The sequence below is a fragment of the Petromyzon marinus genome, chromosome 46 (genome assembly GCF_048934315.1).
Source record: "Petromyzon marinus isolate PM22_M1 ecotype Great Lakes invasive population chromosome 46, UKy_Petmar_22M1.pri1.0, whole genome shotgun sequence".
Taxonomy (NCBI): Eukaryota; Metazoa; Chordata; class Hyperoartia; order Petromyzontiformes; family Petromyzontidae; genus Petromyzon; species Petromyzon marinus.
The window spans coordinates 14,709,438-14,725,497 of NC_133712.1; the positions used below are offsets into that span (position 1 = coordinate 14,709,438).

The 16,060-nt window shown below is 48.5% G+C and overlaps 1 protein-coding gene across 1 annotated transcript; it reads left to right on the forward strand.

Moving 5' to 3' along the window:
- The first annotated feature begins 1,468 nt into the window (after positions 1–1,468).
- On the forward strand, positions 1,469–13,669 carry LOC142931005 (uncharacterized). Its single transcript, XM_076074239.1, has 7 exons — positions 1,469–1,557; positions 2,134–2,339; positions 3,989–6,320; positions 7,383–7,541; positions 9,625–9,827; positions 10,050–10,145; positions 11,200–13,669. Exons 2-7 carry the CDS (start codon positions 2,169–2,171, stop codon positions 11,368–11,370), a joined length of 3,132 nt encoding a protein of 1,043 aa, XP_075930354.1. The 5' UTR covers positions 1,469–1,557; positions 2,134–2,168; the 3' UTR covers positions 11,371–13,669.
- Positions 13,670–16,060: the final 2,391 nt, after the last annotated feature.

The following is a 16,060-nucleotide window of genomic DNA, read 5'->3' on the forward strand; positions in this document are numbered from 1 at the left end:
CACTGCAGGTCACCTCAAATCTCTTTCTGCGTTTTCCCCACGCACTGCTCCACTGTAGAATTCCATCTCCCGTTGTCTCCCTCCCCCCATCCCAAGCCATCGTAATAAATAAGCTCGCTCAATAAAAAAAGTGTTAACTACATCGATTACAATTTTGACGGTGCTGTTTGTTTCTGGACGATTGTCATTTGGGGTCTTTGGCTCTGTGGTGAAGTGTAAGAAAAATCACGTAAATAAATCATCCTCGTGAATGGCAATTCACTGCCAGAGAAGGTTTATTTGTTATGATGACTCGACTTTCACGTTCATGAGATGTTATCAGTTTCCAAATTCACCGAGAGTTCAAATGCATCGGATTTTTTTCATCTATCAAAATCTGGCACCTCTTCAGCTCATCATCATCGTCATCTCTCCAGCTCATCATCATCTTCATCATGATCATCACTCCAGCTCATCATCATCTTCATCATGATTATCACTCCAGCTCATCATCATCTTCATCATGATCATCACTCCAGCTCATCATCATCTTCATCATCATCACTACTCCAGCTCATCATCACCACTCCAGCTCATCATCATCTTCATCATCATCATCATCATCACCTCTCCAGCTCACCATCATCATCACTACTCCAGCTCATCATCATCATCACTCCGGCTCATCATCATCTTCATCATCATCACCACTCCAGCTCATCACCACTCCAGCTCATCATCATCATCACTACTCCAGCTCATCATCTTCATCATCATCACTACTACGGCTCATCAACATCACTCTGGCTCATCATCATCTTCATCATCATCACCTCTCCAGCTCATCATCAACATCAATACTCCAGCTCATCATCATCATCACTCCGGCTCATCATCATCATCTTCATCATCATCACCACTCCAGCTCATCATCATCTTCATCATCATCACCACTCCAGCTCATCATCATCATCACTCCGGCTCATCATCATCTTCATCATCATCATAACCACTCCAGCTCATCATCATCATCTTCATCATCATCACCACTCCAGCTCATCATCATCATCACTCCGGCTCATCATCATCTTCATCATCATCACCACTCCAGCTCATCATCATCATCACTCCGGCTCATCATCATCTTCATCATCATCATCACCACTCCAGCTCATCATCGTGGTAATCGCATCTGCAGCTGCAGCGGCCACAGGCGGACACAGAGGCCGCTTTGTGCGGCGCCAGCGCGCGCGGTGGCACTCACGCGCGAGGTGGCGCGCGAGGTGACGCGAGAGGCCTCGCGACACGACGAGGAGGAGGAGGAGTGTGAGACGGGGAGTGTGAGACGGGGAGTGTGCCCGTGAGATCTCGCTCGACTCATTATTATTTCATTTCGTTGTTAAAATTATGCGAGGAGGGGAGAGAGGGGGTGGGGGGGTGGGCGCTCGGGCGGCGATAAAAGGGCCGCTTGAGAACGCGACGGCTTCGTAGGACGCCACGGTCACAGTGGGCACCGCACGTAGAGGTTTTTTATTTTGGGGAGGTCCTCGTCTCGCTTATCTCCAAATCATTTCCCCGGTATATATATGTTTATGTTTACGCGTGTTTATTATAAAAGTTGGTTCGCTCACCCGAGACCTTCGTTCGTTCGATCGATCGACGGTTCACCCCCAGCAGGATTTCGCGGCAGTGCCGCGCGGATCTCATACCGATGCGTTGTACTGTTAGCGGGCTGTTTCCAACATGTCCGACGTTTCGCACCACGTGCTGAGAGAAGGAGCTTTTGAATTAACGGGTCGTTTCGGTTCCCGAAGAAGCTCCCTCACCGGCACGTGGAGCGGAACGTCGGACACCTGGAAACACGTCAGAGAGCCTCTTGATGAAACAATTACCCGATATTAAAACCAACATTATCTGGCGTAAATTTTCTGAAAAATGCATGATGACTTGACTCAGGGCTACTCGACTCGCCACAAGAAACAAACACGTTGTTTTGTTCCGTAAAACCCCCCCCAAAAAATTACGTGCCATTTTTATGTGAACCCTTCCATTGAACATGATCGCATTTTTGATGACCAACTCCTTTAAATCACTGACTCTGACTTTCCCTTCACCCATCTCGACCCTCCTCCTCCACCCCCCCCCCTCTCTCAGTCCTCTCCGACGACGCAGCTCAACACACGGCGGAGATGGGGCCACAGTCCGTGGTGGTGATGGCGATGGTGACGGTGGTGGTGGCGATGGTGGCGATGGCGCCGGTGATGGTGGTGGTGGCGGCTCCCCTAGAGCGCGAGGGAGAGATGGACCCTGGCACTGCAAGCTACGAAGACGACCTGGGTCTGGAGATCAACCTCCCACAAGTAGGTTCCTCCACTCACACCGGGGCTTTTACACGAGGGTTACCGGTAACCGTTTTCACACGCGGTGGTGAGATGTTGACTACCTCGCCTGGTATGCAGGAGGTCGTGGGTTAGATCCCGACCCTGGCGCCTGCTGCTGTATATTTGGAGTTTGCGGTGTCTCTCTCTCTCTCTCATCATCATCACGGTGGTGGGATGTTAACTACCTCTCCTGGTTTGCAGGAAGTCGTGGGTTCGATCCCGACCCTGACGCCAGCTGTATATTTTGAGTCTGTGTGTGTCTCTTTCTCATCACCATCACGGTGGCGAGATGTTAACTCCCTCGCCCGGTATACATGGAGGTCGTGGGTTCGATCCCAACCCTGATGCCTGCTGCTGTATATTTGGAGTTTGCGGTGTCTCTCTCCCGGTGGTCGCGTGGATTTTACTCCGGGTCCTCCGGTTTTCCCCTCCACATTTAGAATCAACGTCTCCCATTTAGAGTATTCGGTTGCTGCTATACATTTGCCCACGATAAGCCACTTCGTGGATCTATTATTTGTGGCCTGGTCGCTTCCGAAAAGAGCTATATAGTCCATTGGGCCTTAGCTGGCAAAATAAAAATTAGTAAAAAGCTTGTTTAGTTTTTGTTCTTTCACATGGCTGATGTAGATGCAGAGCAATGACTACAATTTCACATTCAGGTGGTCAAGCCAGATAACCGCGTTAGGAGTAGCAGAGTAGTGTATCGCTGCAATGTCTCCTTCGTATTTGTGGATCGGGGCATCGCGTCGTGGTACCGTTGCACCCCGGTCTCTGTTCTGGATCGCCACAGTCGCACCACTGCCACTGGAGCTTTTTCCATTGACCATTTGTGCATCGTCAAATTATCCGCATCTGCTACTGCTGCTGCCACGGCTTGTGCAGTGGATGCGGTCCAGGGTGGACCATGAGCTTCGTGGGAGACCAAACCCAGGGATCGTTCTTTTGAACTCCACGCAGCTCTCCGTTTCATCCGGGTAGTTGAACTGTCATCGTTGAAGCGTCACAATCGGTTACCGGTTCGGAGAGCCGGGGTAGCGGTGGCTAATGCCGGTGATGCGTGAGAACCGCAATTGGGGGTCTTTGGTCTACTCTTGCACGCTGGCCATAACTCTTTGGAAGAGGAGATTGGCACACCCACACGTTGATTTTTTTCCCCCCGCACCCTACCTGAGCAGCCGATTGACTCACCGGGGTGAATCCAACCGCGCTGATGGGTTCTGGGCTGAGACGGTGGCGAGAGATTTCAGGAACTTGGACATCGAGATGGAATTCGAGGCTGTGACCCCCCTACGGTCGCACGTCCAGGGGCGATGCTCACCATCGCTTTTACCATGGCGGCTGCCTTCCGTCGCATTTTTGTACGGCGCTACGAACCTGGCAACCCGAGTTGGATTCTGAACCGGTCCTGGGCCTCCCCTAGGTCGACTCAGCCTCAAATGAGTACCTGGCGCGGTGTGTAAACGTAGCCACTGGGGATACAAAGGCATCCGGGAGTGGTGCTCGCCACCCACCCCCTCGTGTGCCTTCATAGGTGCTACTTGCAAACAGCACTTGCCTCAACAGTCTGTTAAGGCTATACGGGGGATCTTTGTCTTTGTACGCGTGTCTGTGTGTGTGTGCTGCAGGGAACCAACTCTGATGAGGTCGACACTTACGAGACTGAAGAAGCACCACTAACATACGAGGCAGAAGAATCACCAGACACTTTCGAGACTGAAGAAACACAAGTGCCTGAAGAAACACCAGACACTTACGAGACTGAAGAAGCACCAGACACTTACGAGACTGAAGAAACACAAGTGCCAGAAGAAACACCAGACACTTACGAGACTGAAGAAGCACCAGACACTTACGAGACTGAAGAAACACAAGTGCCAGAAGAAATACCAGACACTTACGAGACTGAAGACACACAAGTGCCTGAAGAAACACCAGACACTTACGAGACTGAAGAAACGCAAGTGCCAGAAGAAACACCAGACACTTACGAGACTGAAGAAACGCAAGTGCCAGAAGAAACACCAGACACTTACGAGACTGAAGAAACACAAGCGCCTGAAGAAACACCAGACACTTACGAGACTGAAGAAACGCAAGTGCCAGAAGAAACACCAGACACTTACGAGACTGAAGAAACACAAGCGCCTGAAGAAACACCAGACACTTACGAGACTGAAGAAACACCAGACACTTACGAAACTGAAGAAACGCAAGTGCCAGAAGAAACACCAGACACTTACGAGACTGAAGAAACGGAAGTGCCTGAAGATTCTTCAGTCCTGTACGGGGCAGAAGAAATCCATGAGCCAGAAGAAGTACACGAGACTGCTGAAACACCAGACACTTACGAGACTGAAGAAACACAAGTGCCTGAAGAAACACCAGACACTTATGAGACTGAAGAAACGCAACTGCCTGAAGAATATTCAGTTTCAAACGAGGCAGAAGAAACACATGAGCTATCTGTCTCACATGCAGAGGAAGAATCACCGGACAGTTTGGAGATTGAAATACATGAGGCGCATGAAACCGAAGAATCTCAAGCAACTCTCGACACGGACGAAACCTACTTGGCAGAAGAAGCCCATGAAAATGAAGAAACGTCAGATGCATATGAAACACACGAGGCTGAGGAGCCACACGAGACTGAAGAAACCCCGTATGTGTATGCAACTGAAGACACCAGCGAAGGTGAAGGAACACACGAGACAGAAGAAACCCCGTACTCCTCTGCGACTGAAGAAACACACGAGGCTGAAGAGCCACATCAGACTGAAGAAACCCCTTACTCATTTGAAACAGAGGAAACACACTTGACAGAAGAAACCCCGTACTCCTCTGCGACTGAAGAAACACACGAGGCTGAAGAGCCACATCAGACTGAAGAAACACCTTACTCATTTGAGACAGAGGAAACGAATGAGAATGAGGAAACCCCGTACTCCTCTGCGACTGAAGAAACACACGAGGCTGAAGAGCCACATCAGACTGAAGAAACCCCTTACTCATTTGAAACAGAGGAAACACACGAGACAGAAGAAACCCCGTACTCCTCTGCGACTGACGAAACACACGAGGCTGAAGAGCCACATCAGACTGAAGAAACACCTTACTCATTTGAGACAGAGGAAACGAATGAGAATGAGGAAACCCCGTACTCCTCTGCGACTGAAGAAACACACGAGGCTGAAGAGCCACATCAGACTGAAGAAACCCCTTACTCATTTGAGACAGAGGAAACACACGAGACAGAAGAAACCCCGTACTCCTCTGCGACTGAAGAAACACACGAGGCTGAAGAGCCACATCAGACTGAAGAAACACCTTACTCATTTGAGACAGAGGAAACGAACGAGAATGAGGAAACCCCGTACTCCTCTGCCACTGAAGAAACACACGAGGCTGAAGAGCCACATCAGACTGAAGAAACACCTTACTCATTTGAGACAGAGGAAACGAACGAGAATGAGGAAACCCCGTATTCACACGAAACAGAAGAAACACACGAAACAGAAGAAACACACGAGACGGAAGAAACACCTTACACCTACGAGACCGAAGAAACACACCAGACGGAAGAAACACACCAGACTGAAGAAACACATCAGACTGAAGAAACCCCTTACACCTACGAGACGGAAGAAACACACCAGACGGAGGAAACCCCTTACACCTTCGAGACGGAAGAAACACACCAGACGGAAGAAACCCCTTACACCGACGAGAGCGAGGAGACGCAGGGCCCGTCAGGCAGCTCGACGGACGTGCCGAGCGTGTACGACACCACCTACAGCGACACGCGCGCCCCCTTCGAGGGCGGGGACGGCTCGGGGGACGACGAGAGCGGCCTTGGGGAGAGCCCCCACCGCAGCGGGACCCGCACGGGGCCCCCCGCGGCGCCCGGCACCCCCCACGGAGGCGCCGCCACCGACCTGGGCCGCCAGGTGCTGCCCCAAGGTGTGACGTCACGACGCTACCGGGGGGGCGGGGTGGTCGACTCGAGGATGGCAGGGCCGATGCGGGGTGGAAGGCGGTGGGGGTGGGGGGGGTAGTTGTGGTGAAGGCATGGTGGTGGGTTAGTGCGAGGTGGCGTGGTGGAGGGTAGCGGTGGGGGGTGGTGGGGGTTAGGGTTAGGGCATGAGAGTCGGGGCAGGGATCGTGGGGAGGGAGCTCAAGCGATGCCCCAGATCTTCTTTGGTTCTTTCGGTAAAGTCACGTAGAATGAGAATAAAATAATAAATTGATAAAATAAAATGACTTTGCCGAAAGAACCAAAGAAGATGAATCATTGCAGTCACGAAAGCTTTAAATCGAAAGATGCCCCAGATGTTAAGTCGACAAGGACAAACATCTGACTCTTACCTGTGAGGAGCTGTAGCCGAGGGGACAGACCACGCATCCCCCGCAAATCACAACGGGGGGGATGCGTTTAGAGCATTTGGCTGCAATAAAGTTACACATCACCAGCCACTTCGTTGGGCTACCACTTGTAAGGGCCAGGTCGCTTCGGAAAACGGCCCGCAAAGCGAAGTGGGCCTCACCTGGTAAAAATAAAAAGTAGTCTATAGTTTAATACCGTAGCCAGCGGAGAAATGCGAGCGATATTGACCGCTAGGGGCTCGTGCATCAGCAACGGCACGCGCACCTCGCGAGGGCGAATCTCTCCACGTGGCACCCCCCCCCACCCCACCCCTGCGTGTCCGCCCCCCCTCTCCCCCCGTGCTCGATCGGCGGTGCCGCCGCTCGGGAGGTGGGGGGAGTAGCGGGCGCCGTGACGTCACAGCCAACTCACGAGCTGCCTGTGACGTCACGGGGCCACGGCGCCCTGCTGCGCCGCGCGCTCGCGAGCGGTGGGAAAAGCGGCGTCTGTGCGTGCACGGACAGGTCGCGGCTAAGCGGCAGCTTCGTCGGTTGTCGCCGTCGTCGCTGAGCGAGTCAAGCGCGTCGCCAAACAGCGCGAGCACAAAGCGACGACGCCGCGTGTTTGTTGACGCATTTCTGTGGCGTCCGCGCCGCCAGACATGCCCACGTGCCTGCTCTGCTCGTGCGTGCACGGCTCGGTCTACTGCGACGACCTGGAGCTGGACAGCGTGCCGCCGCTGCCCAAGGACACCGTCTACCTCTACGCCCGCTTCAACAAGATCCGCACGCTGCGCAAGAAAGACCTGAGCGGCTACGGTAGGGCAGCAGCACCTCGACGGCGGCTTCACCGTATTGGTTTGCCGTGCCAGGGGACGCGCGGGGGAGTGCGGCGCCGCCCGAGAAGCGTGGTGCAAATCACAGCCCCAGCGGCGCAGGTTCACGGTTCAGAGCTCAAACTATATCTTTCTTTTAACTAAACAATTTATTTTTTATTTTTTTACCAGGTAAGGCACAGAGCTCAAACTATATCTTTCTTTTAACTAAACAATTTTTTATTTTTTACCAGGTAAGGTACAAAGCTCAAACTATATCTTTGTTTTAACTAAACAATTTATTTTTATTTTTTTACCAGGTAAGGCACAAAGCTCAAACTATATCTTTCTTTTAACTAAACAATTTTTTTTTTACCAGGTAAGGCAAAGCTCAAACTATATCTTTCTTTTAACTAAACAATTTATTTATTTTTTACCAGGTAAGGCACAGAGCTCAAACTATATCTTTGTTTTAACTAAACAATTTTTTTTTTATTTTCTACCAGGTAAGGCACAAAGCTCAAACTATATCTTTGTTTTAACTAAACAATTTTTCATTTTTACCAGGTAAGGCACAAAGCTCAAACTATATCTTTCTTTTAACTAAACAATTTATTTTTTATTTTTTACCAGGTAAGGCACAGAGCTCAAACTATATCTTTGTTTTAACTAATCAATTTTTTTTTTACCAGGTAAGGCACAAAGCTCAAACTATATCTTATTTTTAACTAAACAATTTTTTTTTTCATTTTTACCAGGTAAGGCACAAAGCTCAAACCATATCTTTGCTATAACTAAACAATTTTTTTTATTTTTACCAGGTAAGGCACAAAGCTCAAACTATATCTTTGTTTTAACTAAACAATTTTTTTCATCTTTACCAGGTAAGGCACAAAGCTCAAACTATATCTTTGTTTTAACTAAACAATTTTTATTTTTATTTTTTACCAGGTAAGGCCCCACTGAGCTATATAGCTCTTTTTTTCAGAAGCGATCTGGATGTTACAAATGATAGCTCAATGAACGTGGCTTATCGTGTGTATAGCAGTCAAACCCTCTAAACTCGTGATGCTGTGGAGATAAAAACGGGAGGAGCCGGAGACAAACGCACTCGAGGGAGCTGCCGAGAGTCCTCCTTGGCCAGGGGTCGGCAACCTGCCGTTCCGGAGCCGCATGATGTGATTCGTGACGTTGTGTATTAATGATTACCGTCTCGTATTCACCACACGGTGCATTGCGGCTCTCGAAATATTGAGTTGTTTTTACCGAATTCGCAAAAAAATGGCCGTACTTTATTTTGTTTGCCAACCCCCGTCCTAGTGGGTATCTTTGGCCTACTTTTCCACGAAGGTCAGAAAAGACATCTGGTTTGCTTTTTTTTAGCAGCAACTGCGGTGGAAAAAATGTTAACTCCCTCGCCTGGTACACAGGAGGTCATGGGTTCGATCCCGACCCTGACGCCTGCTGCTGTATATTTGGAGTTTGCGTGTCTCTCTCTCATCATCATCACGGTGGCTGGGAGATGTTAACTACCTCGCCTGGTATACAGGAGGTCGTGGGTTCGATCCCGACCCTGACGCCTGCTGCTGCTGTATATTTGGAGTTTGCCTTCTATCTCCCCGTTGTCGCGTGGATTTTTCTTCAAGTCTTCCGATCCCCCCACCCCCCACATGTAGAATCGACATCACGCATTTGGTAGATTATTTGTCTACCATTTGCGATAGCCGGGTCGCTTCAGAAATAAAAGAGCTACATCGCTCAGCGAGGCCTGACCCGGTAGCAAAAGAAAAACAATAGTTTAGTAGAATCTAGATTTGAAGATTTCGTGACTGCGGGAATCCATACTCTTTGGTTCTTTCGGTAAAGTCACGTAGGTATGAAATAAAATAAATCACGACGTTTCGATTGCAACACAAGCAATCATCATCTGGTGGGAAAACTACAGCAAGAATTGTTTTTTAGTAGAATTTCAAAAAAATGATTTTAAAAAAGACTATGCGACGACTAAATCTATGCGACGATTAAATCGGTGCAAGCGCCCTTCTCCGCCAATTGCCCCCCGCCCCTTTCTCCCGTGCGCCTCCCAGCCCAGCTGAAACGCGTCGACCTCTCGAGTAACGGCCTCACGTCAGTCGAGGCCGGGGCTCTCGCCCAGCTGCCCGCGCTCGAGGAGGTGCTGCTGGCGGGCAACGAGTTGGTCGCCCTACCGGAGCTGCCGCCCGCCACTCGGCGCCTCGACGCACGTCAGAATCACGTCACCAGCAAGGGCGTGGCGGCGGACATGTTCGAGGTTACTCGCTCGCTCATTCGATCGACGCAGCGATTGGCTCGTTTGACGATAAAATGTTTCCGTTGAATGATTTTGCTTGCTTTGTTGTTTGGCGATTTTTTTGTTGTTGTTGTTGTCGTCTTGTTCAAATGGTTCATTCGTTTGGCTCGTGCGGTGATTTCCTTCTCGTTCGTTCGCCGGAGGGCGTTCATGCCTCTCGATGTTTTTTTGGTCTCGCAACAGAAGATGAAGCAGCTCGAATACCTCTACCTGTCGGACAATCAGCTCGACTTCATCCCCGTGCCTCTTCCCGACAGCCTGCGTGTGCTACACCTACAGGTGACCACCGTGCCACACCTGGGATTCACAAAGACAAAGAGCCCCCCCCAATATAGCCTCAACATACTATTAGGGCAAGTGCTGTTAGCGCGCACCTATAAAGACCGGAACGGCACACGAGGGGGTGGGTGGTCAGCACCACGCCCGGCCGCCATTGTATCCACCGCACTAGGTACTCATTTGAGGCTGAGTCGACCTAGGGGAGGCCCAGGACCCGGCTCAGATAATCCTCACTGGTGTTGGCCTTGAACTGGAATCTAACTGGCAGCGTGCTAAATGCTACACTGTCGCTCCCTGGGAAAGACACACACACAGTCACAACTACAGCCAGGTTTTGGGATTGTGCTGTCTATCTCTCCGATGTGTGTTCTGGTCACACCGCGTACTGTTTGGCATGATGTCCAATTTTTGCTCCACGTGCTGGAAGCTTCTTCAGGAACTGATTTGAAGATGAATGCGAGATGTAGTTTTGCATTTGATTTCAGATTTCAGCTGCTCTTATTAAACCGGGTTGTCACCAATGACTGCACAACTACAACCCCGTTAAATTACAAATCTCAATTTGGCTTAAGTCCGGCTCTGAGAATTTCTATTTTTAGTCTCATATGCGACAAGCACATGTTCCATGTACATTTATCGTTGCTATTTCGTTTTTCTCTACAGCGAACATACACTATTATAAAACAAATAGTTGAACTGTTGCAGAGCATACAAAAAAGTGTGCCCCTAATGTAAACTACGAGGCTTCATTGGCGTGACCTCAGAGGTAGTCCTGTGACGTAATCTTCCGGGGCCGTGCTAGGACACGGGGCAATGCACTGCCACCAACTTTTGTGGACCAGTGTCACGTGTAACGTGACGTGATTTCAGAAGTAGCACCCGTGATACCAGGTTCTTGTGAGCTCTTCTCGAGCACTGCTCTTTAAGATATCCGGGTGGACATTTCTGTCTCGTGAGTACGTGTCACTGATACTAGCAAGCACAACTTTTGAATACAAAATTGAAAATTTAATGTACAGCCTTTTCAAACTACCCCCCCCCCTCTCTCGTGCAGAACAACAACATCCAGCAGATTCGAGAGGACACGTTCTGCAAGCCCAAGGAGCTGAGCTATTTCCGCAAGGCCCTCGAGGACGTCCGGCTCGACGGGAACCCCGTCAACCTGAGCGACGCACCTGAAGCCTACACTTGTCTGCCACGCATACCCACGGGGGCCACCTTCTAGGGAAGACTTGGCAGGGCCCACACAGTGGGATCGGAACGGATTGGGATGATAGCTCGTGACATTGTGGGATGAAAATGGAATTGCGATTATATTTTATGGGATGCAATTGGGTTTATTAAGATTTTACGGGATAAAATTGGGATTTAATGGGATTGTATGGCATGAGGTTTCATAACATTTAATTATTCTGGGATTGGAGTAAGATAGAAACAATGGGAATTTGTGGGATTGCATGGTATAAAATTGGTATTGGGATGATATGTTATGGGATGCAATGGGATTCCTTGGGATGGAGTAATATTTCATGATATTTTATCGGATGGGATTTCATGAAATTCAATTAGGTGAGATTCGAATTGCGACTGTATGGGACGCAGTGGAATATATTGGGGTTTATAGAATTGTGACGGGATGAGATGCGATTGCATGATATGAGATCTCATTAGAACATCATGCAATTTGGATGGGAATGATATTGACTTTTTACAGAATTTATTAATATCGTATGGCCTGAAATTGGGATGCAATTGAATTTTATGATTAATTGTTTTAATAACGTTAAATTGTATTAGAATGCTAAAAGACGCGATCATATGTGGTCAAGTGGAATTATATAGGAAGATATTTTTTTGGAAAGGTGTGTTATTGGATCGAGTGGTGACAAAAATGTTCAAGGATGGAATGAAAATGTCATGGTAGTTTGAACTTGGAACCCCAATACATCGCAATGAGGAATGATGTTATATACACGGCTGCCTGCTGGAAAAGGCAAGCACACACAAACACACACATGCGCGTGCACATATATATACACTCGGAACATGGTCCCCATTTTCGGATTAATCCGAAAAATTCTAAAATATGGCCTAGATACGAGATTTAGGACGTCACAAAAATGTTTAGTTTGTGGAATTATGGAAAACGTGACGTCACAGGAAGTGACATCACTTCCCTGGTGTCACGTGCATTTCTATCCATTGCAAATATTGGCCGCGTGACGCCACTCCACTTCTGCTTAGATTGTTAACATTCAAGAGCTTGCGCATAATTGTTTTGCTGATGGAACTTCACGTTAAGAAATTACAGTGATTAGCATATAGACAGTTTGAAATGATCGCATTCTGTACGTGAGCAAAGAAAGCTGCTAGCATCTAAAATTACATTTAAAAAAATACAATACAATACAAAAAAAAATCCGAATTTGGGCTGAACCAATCCGCACAGACATATGCACATTTAGTAAACACACACACACACATTATCGACAAAGGGAAATATCCCTCGTGTAGTCTACACAGACTGTGCTGTTAGCGAGCACCTATGAAGGCTGGCACGGCGCACCTATACTGAGGTGGTGTGGCCAGAAACCACGATCAGCCACCTTCATCTCGATTGCACATCGAAATAAGTACTGCAGCAGGTACTCATTTAAGGCTGAGTCAACCTAGGGGAGGCCCTGGACCGGTTCAGATATCACTGATGTTGACCGTGGGCGGGACTCTAACCCAGGTCGCCGGGTTCATAGCGCAGTGCGCTAACCGCGACAGGGACTCCTCTACTTACGAACGAGTTAGTTTCCAGTGGTCTTTCGTAAGGCCAACTTTACTCCTTTTGATTCCAAACATGTTGTACGGCATGTACACTAAACATGTACGTCATGTACACTAAACACGTTGTACGTCATGTACACTAAACACGTTGTACGTCATGTACACTAAACACGTACGTCATGTACACTAAACACGTTGTACGTCATGTACACTAAACACGTTGTACGTCATGTATACTAAACACGTTGTACGTCATGTACACTAAACACGTTGTACGTCATGTACACTAAACACGTTGTACGTCATGTACACTAAACACGTTGTACGTCATGTACACTAAACACGTTGTACGTCATGTACACTAAACATGTTGTACGGCATGTACACTAAACACGTTGTACGTCATGTACACTAAACATGCTGTACGGCATGTACACTAAACACGGGGAATGGCTTTAAAAGTTGTATACTCTCCTGTAGGCGGAGATGCCACATTCTTCATGTTCTGCAGATGTATATGCCACCACTGCCATCTATCGCGCGGCGGTTGAACTTTCGACTCTCGGTCTGAACAGGCAACTGGACATACGGCCAGGTTTGTTCGTATCTCTCAAAGTTCGTAAGTCTAATGTTCGTAAATAGAGGAGTCCTTGTACACTACTACTCCCATACACACACACACACCGCACACCAATACACGCGCAGACACACTGTAGATATAGGCACTCGCATAAAGTATTTTATAACTTGCTCGTGTTCATCTCATTACTCTTTTGGAAGCGCATTTGCTTTTAAACAAAGCCATCACTATCGCTGCTATTTGTCCTCTAATTCAACACAGTGTGCAATCACATAGCGGAGTCCTCATTGGGACTGCATCCTAAGACCCTGAGACTGTGGGTCTTTCTCAGTGTCTATGGGTCTCTGTGAATATATGAGTCTCTATGTGAGTATATGGGTCTCTATATAAGTCTATGGGTCTATATGTGAGTCTGTCTGTCAGTCTATGGGTCTCTATGTGAATCTATGAGTCTCTATGTGAGTATATGGGTCTCTATATACGTCTATGGGTCTATATTTGAGTCTATGAGTCTCTATGTGAGTATATGGGTCTCTATATACGTCTATGGGTCTATATGTGAGTCTATGGTTCTCTATTTGAGTCCATGGGTCATTATGTGAGTATGGGTCTTCATGTGAGCCCATGTGTCTGTCAGTCTATGGGTTTCTATTAGGGTCTATGGGTCTCTATGCGAGTGTATGTGTAAGTCTATGGGTCGCTATGTGAGTATATGGGTATCTATGTAAGTCTATGTGTCTCTATGTGAGTCTATGGGTCTCTATGTGAGTCTATGGGTCACTATGTGAGTCTATGGGTCTCTGTGTGGGTCTTGGGTCTCTATGTGAGTATGGGTCTATATGTCAGTCTATGGGTTTCTATGCGAATCTGTGGGTCTCTATGCGAGTCTATGGGTCTCTATGTGAGTCCATGGGTCATTATGTGAGTATGGGTCTTCATGTGAGCCCATGTGTCTGTCAGTCTATGGGTTTCTATTAGGGTCTATGGGTCTCTATGCGAGTGTATGTGTAAGTCTATGGGTCGCTATGTGAGTATATGGGTATCTATGTAAGTCTATGTGTCTCTATGTGAGTCTATGGGTCTCTATGTGAGTCTATGGGTCACTATGTGAGTCTATGGGTCTCTGTGTGGGTCTTGGGTCTCTATGTGAGTATGGGTCTATATGTCAGTCTATGGGTTTCTATGCGAATCTGTGGGTCTCTATGCGAGTCTATGGGTCTCTATGTGAGTCAAAGGGAGCGAGTGAGTGGGACCGAGGAGAGGAGGGAGGTCTGGAGCCCGGGTTTGTACAATAGCAGCAGCTTGCAATGAGGTGACATACTCACACGTCTCAGCGCAGATGTTTAGCCTAGGGAACCCCCTGGTGGTAGCTGCCTCTGCGCGGCACCAGGCGAACAGCATCGGCCCGGTTGGTTATACCAAAATTCAGTGGTTTGCTTTTGTGATCTTTACGTTTTTTTGTTGTTGCTAAATTTGTACCGCGACACCGGCATGCAAGGGCCGACGACTCTCTTCTGAAATGACGTCGGGGGGGAGGGGGGGGGTTTCGTCCACTGCAGGGCAGACGGCAGCGCAAGTATTTTACGGTTAGCACACAAACCGCAGTATTTACCAGGGCGGCCGCCGGGTCTCGAACCGTGAAACCTCTGCAACCGGGCAGCGAGTAACGGCCCCCATATGCATCTCAGCAGAATTCAGTCTCTCGTTCCACAATCCTCAAGTAAAATATGGCGGCGATTTGCCTTCTTTGACTTTTCTTAAATTATGAGAACACTTGAACATATGAAACTCAAATGAGCCACAGCGCTATCCTGCTTAAACGAGCATTGAGGCATTGGTCATCAACTCCCGTTTTACAGCCCTGCAAGAGGCGGTGGTGGAAATTCCACATTTCCATGGCAGGGGCGAGCATATTCAAAGGACAACCGCTGTTTACTGCTGATCTTGACCACAAAGTGGTTCGACGATGAGAGCTGAGTCGACCACCTCCCCCCACCCACCCAAGCAGCATCCGAAATCGCGAAAGCTTCCGGTGGCTGGAACCGATAAACTCGTCTCGCGCGCGCACTGTGACTGTTGCTGCTGCCCGCGCCTTTCGTGATGGCAGGGCCCTCGCAGGCTCTGCAGAAGAGGTGGCGGGCGGGCAGGGGGGCAGACTTTGATTTAGACCGGGGGTGGTCGGAAACTAAAATAACGAGACATTTGTTGTTTTCGAGTTCGGTCAAACTCACAACAACAAGAGCCACAACTCACAACAACTAGAGCCACAACTCACAACAACTAGAGCCACAACTCACAACAACAAGAGCCACAACTCTCAACAACTAGAGCCACAACTCACAACAACAAGAGCCACAATTCACAACAACTAGAGCCACAACTCACAACAACTAGAGCCACAACTCACAACAACTAGAGCCACAACTCACAACAACAAGAGCCACAACTCAACAACTAGAGCCACAACTCACAACAACGAGCCACAACTCACAACAACAAGAGCCACAACTCACAACAACTAGAGCCACCACTCACAACAACAAGAGCCACAACTCACAAC

Excerpts from the sequence above, each read along its gene's own strand:
- LOC142931005 (XM_076074239.1), top strand. The coding sequence starts at position 2,169 with ATGGGGCCACAGTCCGTGGTGGTGATGGCGATGGTGACGGTGGTGGTG. Across the intron at positions 7,542-9,624 it reads GAAAGACCTGAGCGGCTACG|CCCAGCTGAAACGCGTCGAC; the intron begins GTAGGGCAGCAG and ends TGCGCCTCCCAG. Across the intron at positions 9,828-10,049 it reads TGGCGGCGGACATGTTCGAG|AAGATGAAGCAGCTCGAATA; the intron begins GTTACTCGCTCG and ends GTCTCGCAACAG.